We start from the raw sequence: 8,791 nt of genomic DNA on the forward strand, positions 1-8,791 counted from the left end.
GATGTTTGATGTATGATGAGATTGATGTATGATGAGATGGCAGTGGTTCAGATTCGATAAACTTCGGGTTTTTTTTCGCGGAAAATTACCGAATCCATAATTGGTAATACCCAGCAAACAAAATTTAACAATTATTAAAGTCATGTTATAATTAAGGCAGTATACAATATTTAAAACTGATTGAAATAAGGAAATTAAAAAGTATAATCAATTTAACACAAACTTTTTTCCACACTCCAATTTAAACTGGGACAAAATGGACACACTATTCACGCTTGATACAGGTCTGAATTTGGAATGTAATTGAATATTTGACACATAATAGGTTTCTGACAGAACAACTGTAGTCAAAGAACCTAAAATTAATTATGTAATTTGAATTTATACTTATTATTTTGGTTTTGCACTTCGCTTTTGCGAACTGCCCCACCTCCTCCAATTTTTTTTTTTTAAATTTTTTTTTTTTGGGTTCATTTTGTGCAATGCACTATGCTTTTGCATATTGACCCCAACCCGAAAAAGAAAAGAAAAATGTATCCCCCACTTTTTTTGCCAAAAAAAAAAATTATATATATGAAGATTTTTTTTCTTTTTCGGAAATCTGATATGAGAAATTAAACATTTTCTTTACACATAATTTTAAAGTAGTGTAAGGGAGGTAATCAAACATGTTTGGATTACCTCAATATATTTGGAATACCTTCTTTACACTGGTTTTAAATTGTCTTAATTGGCCATTAACCAAGAAACCCTTGTTTTCCTCTCTTTTTGCCTCTAATTCCAAAACTACAAACATGTTTATCTGTTTTTACAGTTGAGACCATAACCCCCAAATCAATCCCAAACTTTCTTTAGTGGATATAAACCTTGTGTTAAAGTTCAATTGATTTCTATTTACTTATTATCCAGAAACCATCTGTCTTCGGAGACGCCGCCGACGACGACGAGTCGACGACGCGTGATAGCCGCAATATACGACAATTTTTTTGCAGTGGTATTAAAAGATTTAGATTTATATACCTAAATAAATAATTGTGCATTTCTGATCATTTAACTCTAAATAAATAATTGTACATTTCTGATCATTTAACTCTAAATAAATATCTTCAGATTACTCGCGACTGCAATTAAGATATGTTATGACCCAGTATTTTTTCAAGGAGAACCAAATATCTGTCTGACAGAAGTATCATGACTGTTCGTTGCATTTTTTTTTTTTTTAACAATTTTGGTCAGCGATGTTATTCGAAATAGAATTTTACTTAAACATTTACGATTTTCAATCTTATTTTAAAAAGGCAAGGCACAGCAATGTTTAGTGCAAACTAACTAGTTTGTGAATTTAAATCCTTTTAAGTATATAATTCGGACTAATCTATACATAAATGTCAAATTAGTTTCGACAATTTTTACCCCGTGAGTGATCCATATACAGGAGAAAGAAGCCCCACAGAAACAATCAAGATCCATCGTCAAAAGTAACTTTCCAGATAATGAAAAATATTCAGATATGAAACTTTCAACCTCTTACATTGATCCTAACAGACTAAACATGGGATATGGAAAAAAAATTGTTAGCAAAAATAACAGAAATCCCAAGACTGTAGACAAGATTGTATGTGAGAAGAATTAGAACGCCAGTAACAACAACGAGAAGAATTCACAGTAAAACAATATTTGTAGTTCGAATTCTTCATTAATATAATTATATATAATAACGAGTATCGTTTTTTTGTGCTTCTGTTACAAAAAATTGTGTGGACCTTCAATAAAATCAAAGAAGAGCTCAGTAACAAATAGCATGTAAATTATCGAAGAAAATATAGACTAGAATGTATGATGCCGCGGATAAAATAATTACTGTATGAAAAGAAAAAAAGGAACAGAGAAATAAAGAAACGAGAATTATAATGGGGAAGCCAAACTTAGAAAAACACTACTAGTACATGACATTGAAGGGCATGAAAAGTGACATAATTTGCAACCATTTTTTGGGGAATGGTTCAACCGAGGGTTTTACGGTATGTATGTAATAATTCGCTGTCCCTCCGCAACAGATAAGTCAGTAGGGAAAATATGCCTATCGAATATATTAATAAACAGCAGCGCCACGAGCGCATGATACGCCAGTCAAAGAAAAAAAGTTAAATTACTTCTCAATGTCATATTAGAAATTTATGAATATCAAAAGGAAACTCTCACCAATAGATATATTAAACAATTAACCAAAGTTTCATGAGAATTGCTGAAAGCATTTTGTAAAAAGTGTTCGAAAAACTTGAAAATCCTCCCTTTTTTAATGAATAAAACCCCAAAACTTAGAAATGCAATATTCAAAAGTTATAAAATTCTAAAGGGAGCTCAAATCAATAGACATAAACAATTCACCAAAGTTGCATGTGAAACTGCCGAAAGCATTTTTGAGTTATTGTCCGAAAACTGGAAAACCACCCTTATAATGAATGAATAAAACCCCATTACTCGGAAGCGTAAAATCTAAAACTTATAAAAATCGAAAGGGAGCTCGTTGTCAATAGATTTATTATCAACAATTCATCCAAATTTCTTGCAACTTGGTGAAAGCATTCTTAAGCTATTATCTGAAAACTGGAAAATCTCCCTTTTTTTATGAAGAAACCCCCATTACTCGGAAATGTTAAAAAAATTCATATACAAAAAATCAAAAGGGAGCTCATGTCAATCTGGGAACAGTATACCTTACAATTTATATGTTCCTGTGTAAATTGATTTAAACACTTCATCAAAGTTTTATGCAAATTGGTTATAGCATTTTTGAGTTAATGTCCGACATGTTGACGACGGACGGACGGACAGAGGTACACCATAATACGTCCCGTAAACGGTCACACGAAAAGTATGCCCCTTAATGAGGGGAATATGACCTTTATCGGGACTCCGGGTATTTTTAAGCTCGGGGATTTCGGGAGTGACTCTTTCGGGATCCGGGAATTCTTTTTTTTTTTTTACGGATTTCGGGATGTCGGGATTTATTTAATTTAAATTCGGGACCTCGGGATTTCGAGATCAGTGTTATATGTCAGTTTGGTATGGTCAAGTCGTTTTGTAAAGTTAACATACTTTTATGGGAGTTATCTCTCCTTAACCAGCCTTTGGTGTATTGATATGCGGATTGCATTCCGTATTTGTATATATGTTAGTTTATCTTGTTCTCTTGATTTATTGTTAGGGAGCTACCATTTGATTTTTATGGGAGAGCTAGGATGAAAAAATTTTGTCCTGCATTTTTTTTAAGTTGTAATCTCTGTCCTGCCTTTTTATTTTTCACTCTATTCGGTCCTGCCTTTTTTTACCTTAATTGTCATCCTGCCTTTTTTTTTGGCAAAGTGTCTCAACCTGCCCTTTTTTTTTACTCAAAACTCCTGTCCTGCCTATTTTTTTCAAATTTCATCCTTGCCTAGCCCACCCCCCATAAAAATGGTAGCTCCCCTTACCATACCATGTGGATGTGTTTTTGAAGAATAGAAAATCATTATCATACTTAGTTTAATTACTTATGCCAGAGTAAAGCATAACATCAGGACCCCTCCTATCCCTCCTTAATATTTACGGGCTCTAATTGATCTGAATAAAATAGTCTTTTTAGACTTTAAAATATTCTTCATTCCCCTCATCATTCTCCAAATCATAGATGCTGGTTAAAGTTCGATTCTAAGTTGCAATGTGTTAACATATAGTAGTCTGGTTCGTAGTAAGTAAGTAAATTATTTATTATATATAGTGACATATATCAGGAACATATATATTATGTTAGGCAGCAACCATTTGATTTTCTGGGGGGGGGGGCTATGTTTTTTTTTCTGTACAAACTTTTTTTTTCGCCTGTGGCGAAAAACAATCTATTTTTTTCGCGACAAGTCAGTCGAAAACAATTTTTTTCTTTCAATTTTAGCATTACATATAGTGGCAGCTGAGGGTGAAACAAACATTTTTTTTTTTCTCAGAATCAAAAACAAATTATTTTTTCTCTCCAAAAACTGGAAACAAAAACAAACTTTTTTTCCAAAAAAACATAGCCCCCCCCCCCCCCAGAAAATCAAATGGTTGCTGCCTTAGATATACTGTTCCCAGCATATATATATATATACTTGTTTTGCTTTGTCACGATAGTTCCACCTTTTGTCCCTTTTCTTAAACCCGAATGAATCAGAGACTGTATCTCGAGCTATGTATAGATTCTGTATAGTAACTATACAGATTAGTATTGTAGTATATAATACGTCCATGAATGAATATACGTCATAATCCAAATATAGTATATTCTGATCGGCATTGTCCAATCAAACGTCCCAGTTGTGGCAAACCGCCAAAATATTTTTCTGATGCAATACACGACGTATTACTATATGCTTGCGCCAAAAAATATAAACCATCATTAAAACACAAACTAATACCAGATTAGGATATCAAATTCATCAACCTTAATATTTTTTAAATATCTCTTATCAATTTATAGATAATCGATAAAATACTGTTTTATGTTTTCAACTCCATTTGTTTTATAACCGTTATGCGGAAGAAGATAACCTTGACAAGGAAGTTTAGTAGCGCACCTTGCCCACAATCGTCCATTTTATGATATGCCAACGTAGACAACACAGCGATAACACATTTCCGTGTGCCAACACGACGATATTTACGATGGATCTCTAGCGAGGACGTGCCCAACCACAGGAAAGCTTAGGCTTTCAGCTACACTTTATTTTTAATCATGGCGTAAGTACAATTACATATCTTTGCTAACAGAACGGTTTCCTTGTTGATTTCATAGATTTTGTATTATTATGAACAATGTGGGTAAAATATACATACAGTTTAATACAGAAAAATGTAATTTTGTATTGACACACTCGTAAAATCGAAAAAATGTCTTTGACAGAAACTAAATGATGGTATTCTGAAAAAAAGGGGGAGGGTAAATGTCGAAAAGGGGCGGGGAAGTTGGCAGATCCCTCGGACATCAAATCTACATCACTTTGAGAATTCGTATGATTCATTTCCGTCTTAAATTGCAATAATTTGTTTATTTACTTGACTTGAGAAAAAAAGTGGGGGGGGGGGGGGGGGGGGGGGGTAATAATGATATGATCAATGTAGAGTATCCACAAGTTATGGTCGGTCAGTATTGATTATTATATTTTTGTCGACCCCAGTTTTTTCAAAATTCTGATCAAATTTGTGTACATGTTAAAAAAAAATATTATTTTATAGTTGAGATTGCTGACATCAGTGACTTGGTAGAAATGAGATTTCAGAAGAAATTTATTTTTAATGTGATAATTGTTATATTTTCAGGTTACCCAACATACTTTTCTTTGTTGCCCTATCAGTGGCTTACGATTCTGCAGAAATCACAAGTTTTTCATTATCATCATTTGAAGATAAAAATGAGTTCATTATTCCAAGAGATGGAGGAGTTTACTCTGTTCGACGGGCTTGTCCCGTCGAGCAGCGGCTTCGGGCCGGGAGTTGAAGACCTTGACAAGTTTGATGTGGGATTTGGAATCCCTGGTGACAGTCTAGTCAAAGATGAATATGGTCCAGGAGAATTATTTGAGGATGTTTTGTCCTCTGGACCACTTGAAGGTGTGTTTAAGATTAGGATATTTGTGGAAAGTAAAATAAGAACTCTAAAAAAATCAAAACAGAAAGCATATAAAATTAAAAAAAAACATGGAATCAACAGCTGAAACACATCAAACTTATGCACAACAAACTGATAGTTTCAATGGATTTACTTAGTTTATAAAACAAGGACTTGACATGTAAACAGACACATATTATTAAAATTATAATCCATTCAAAATACTAGTTTATATCCATAACATACATGTACATGTATTTGAAATGTAAAGTGTATAATTAAGCATAAATGGTAAATCTTTAATTTGCTTTTAAAAAAAAATATGTTGCATAAAGCCAGACGGTGCGAGATGGAACATTCATACTGACACTAGCAATCAAACTTAAATAAAAGAAAAATTGTAACCTTCCTTCTTTTCACTAGAATACCAAATTAACATCTAGAGACGAGAACAATTTATATAAATATATCTTTGCACACAAGTACATTTTGTAGATGTTTATGTTGTAAATTGCATAAGATAATGTACATGTATTTAAACTTTAAATCATTTATTTTGACAGAAAATAATTGGATGGAAACAGTTGATCTCAGCTGTTTACTTGGGGACAATAATTCCCTTCTATCCGAACAAGAGACAATTCCACATACCATCAAAAGTGGTCGACTCCTGGAAGAATTACTAACACAACCTATCAAAATAAAATCATCGCCAACTGTTCCAAAGAACACGCAATATGACGCAGTGAAAGTTATTAAAAACAATTCAGTTGAAAATAAACTGATTAACAACCAAACTGAAGTCTTGAGTCAGAAATTGGACATTAGTATAAAATCTGGCAGTATTCTTGAAGAAGCAATGGGTGAAATTGAAGGAATAGACACTTTGTATTTACAACAGCAATTACAAGAGTTGTATGACTCAAGTATTTCACACTGTGACAGCTCTATAAGTGACGGTGCTACCTCAAATGAAGTTTCTTTATTGGATAGCAGCAATTCTAGTTTAATGGACGTGTCTATGAACGAATTCATTGCTTCTCCGTTGTCATCCGAAGATATTGACAGTATTTTATCTAGTCCGGAACCTGCTTCACCTGCAAGTAGTATTCAAGAAGATCCGGATTATGTCCCTTACATATCTGACAGTAGTACAAACAAAAAATCTAGAAAGAGTCCGAAAGAGGGCAAAAGTAAACCTAAGCCCTATGACAAACCTGTTGAAAAACTAGACAAAAAAGAACGAAAAAGAATTCAAAACAGGAATGCTGCCATACGATATCGTGAGAAAAAGCGTCAAGAGCGTGGAACAATTCACACTGATGAAGATGTACTCAGTGATAAAAATAAAGAACTGAAAACTAAAGTGGAACAGTTGGTCAATGAAATCAGTTATATGAAAAATTTACTTACCGAAGTTTGTCAAGCAAGGGGGTTAAAAATTCAATTTAAATAAAAAATTAAGGGAGGAATGTAATTTATTTTCATTTGTAAATACTCATTGACAGGAATGTCACCAGGTTGTACATTTTGTTTCATGATCATGATTAAAATTATTTCTGCTGTGATTATGCTTTTCTTGGTATTTTGTCCCACGAGTGAATAAAACATGTCCTTAAAGATGAATTGATGTATGATGACCAGTTATATAATAAGTACATTTGTAATGGATAGAGGCAGCAATGTTATCCCAACAATACAATTTAAATCAAAAGATACCTTGGGAGGTCAACACAATGTCTTGTACAGTATGTCTATAGATATAGAAAGATGTGGTATGAATGCCAATGAGACAACTCTCCATCCAAGTTGCAATTTGTAAAAGTAATCTATTATAGCAAATTACGGTCTTCAACACGGAGCCTTGGCTCACACTGAACAGCCAGCTATAAAGGGTCCCAAAAATGACTAGTATAAAACAAATCAAAACAGTCTAATCTAGATAAAAAAAAACGACAAATGAGAAACGCCTGTATGAACCACATCAACAAACTAATTAACATCAGATTCCTGACTTAGGACAGGTGCAAACAAACTCAGCAGGTTTAAATGTTTTAATAGGTATCCACCTTTACTATGATAGTATGTCATTGTGATCAGAAAATTATCAAAGCTGACCTTATATTAAAAATAGAGACGTACACTAGTCAATTTAAGAATCAAAGAAGCAAAGCTACATGCACATTTAAAAATGCAATTAAAACAAAAATTATTTGTGGATAACCATTTGGAGGCAATGTGTTAATAAAGACCACCAGTCACAGAGCAGGATGAATGATACTGAGTAGGGAAAAAAACGGAATATGCACACAAACTTATTTTGTCTTCATCAATGGTAAATAAATGAAACAACTATCATCTGTTGAAGCATGGGAAGATAACACAACAAAAATACTTGTGAACAGGTTTCTGGTTGATTCATTGAAGAAATCCTGCAATCACTCAAATACTGACCACTGAACATAGTAAATAATCAAAAAACTTAGTTTTCATTGAGCTGATAGATTTTAGATGGAATTTTTGTTTAAAATTTTCCAAGCACATTCATACAGACGAGTACTTATTCAGGCTCAAGATACATGTATGAAGGGGACATTAAAGCTCGCAAGTTGAAGATAAACTGGCAAGGTCATGGCTAAAAAAAGACCAAAATTAAAACTCATAATAGTAAAGACTGAGCAACACAAACCCATCACTGTAGTTAGCAATTTGGTCAGAATTTTGAAAAATTACAAGTGCTACACTTACAATCAACATAATTTAAATGAAAAACCAACACCCAATTATTACAAACAAAAAACCAGAAAAGACTGACAGCAATCTTTTCTGTGATTTTTTAGATATGGCTATTCCTAATGAAAATTCAAACACTGTTTTTTTTCATTATATTTGCCTATATATGGTCTTTGTGTCTAGAGAGAAAATAATTTGATCATCTTGTTTTCTTGAAATTCAAAAATGGCAATTGCAAGTAGAAAAAAATCAGAAGAGACCTTATATATACGGCAGCCATGTTCAAAAGATATAACATAATCAGGCCACAATTAAAAATATTTTGGTTTGCCCAAACCCTACCCAAAGGTTGAGACAGTGGGTAGGTAGGTAGGCATTTTCTTTTCTTGTTTTCAATTGAAGTATCAAGTGTTTATAAGTCTTCATGCCTATCTG

The 8,791-nt window shown here is 33.1% G+C and overlaps 1 protein-coding gene across 1 annotated transcript; it reads left to right on the top strand.

Moving 5' to 3' along the window:
• The first annotated feature begins 4,389 nt into the window (after window positions 1-4,389).
• LOC139489160 (cyclic AMP-dependent transcription factor ATF-4-like) lies at window positions 4,390-7,191 on the top strand. The gene is made up of 3 exons (XM_071275325.1): window positions 4,390-4,755; window positions 5,335-5,625; window positions 6,187-7,191. The coding sequence occupies exons 2-3, from the start codon at window positions 5,427-5,429 to the stop codon at window positions 7,077-7,079; spliced, it is 1,092 nt and encodes a 363-aa protein (XP_071131426.1). The 5' UTR covers window positions 4,390-4,755; window positions 5,335-5,426; the 3' UTR covers window positions 7,080-7,191.
• The last annotated feature ends 1,600 nt before the right edge of the window (window positions 7,192-8,791 follow it).

The sequence above is a fragment of the Mytilus edulis genome, chromosome 9, assembly GCF_963676685.1.
Source record: "Mytilus edulis chromosome 9, xbMytEdul2.2, whole genome shotgun sequence".
NCBI classification, from domain to species: Eukaryota; Metazoa; Mollusca; class Bivalvia; order Mytilida; family Mytilidae; genus Mytilus; species Mytilus edulis.

Excerpts from the sequence above, each read along its gene's own strand:
- LOC139489160 (XM_071275325.1), top strand. The coding sequence starts at position 5,427 with ATGAGTTCATTATTCCAAGAGATGGAGGAGTTTACTCTGTTCGACGGG. Across the intron at positions 5,626-6,186 it reads GTCCTCTGGACCACTTGAAG|AAAATAATTGGATGGAAACA; the intron begins GTGTGTTTAAGA and ends TTATTTTGACAG.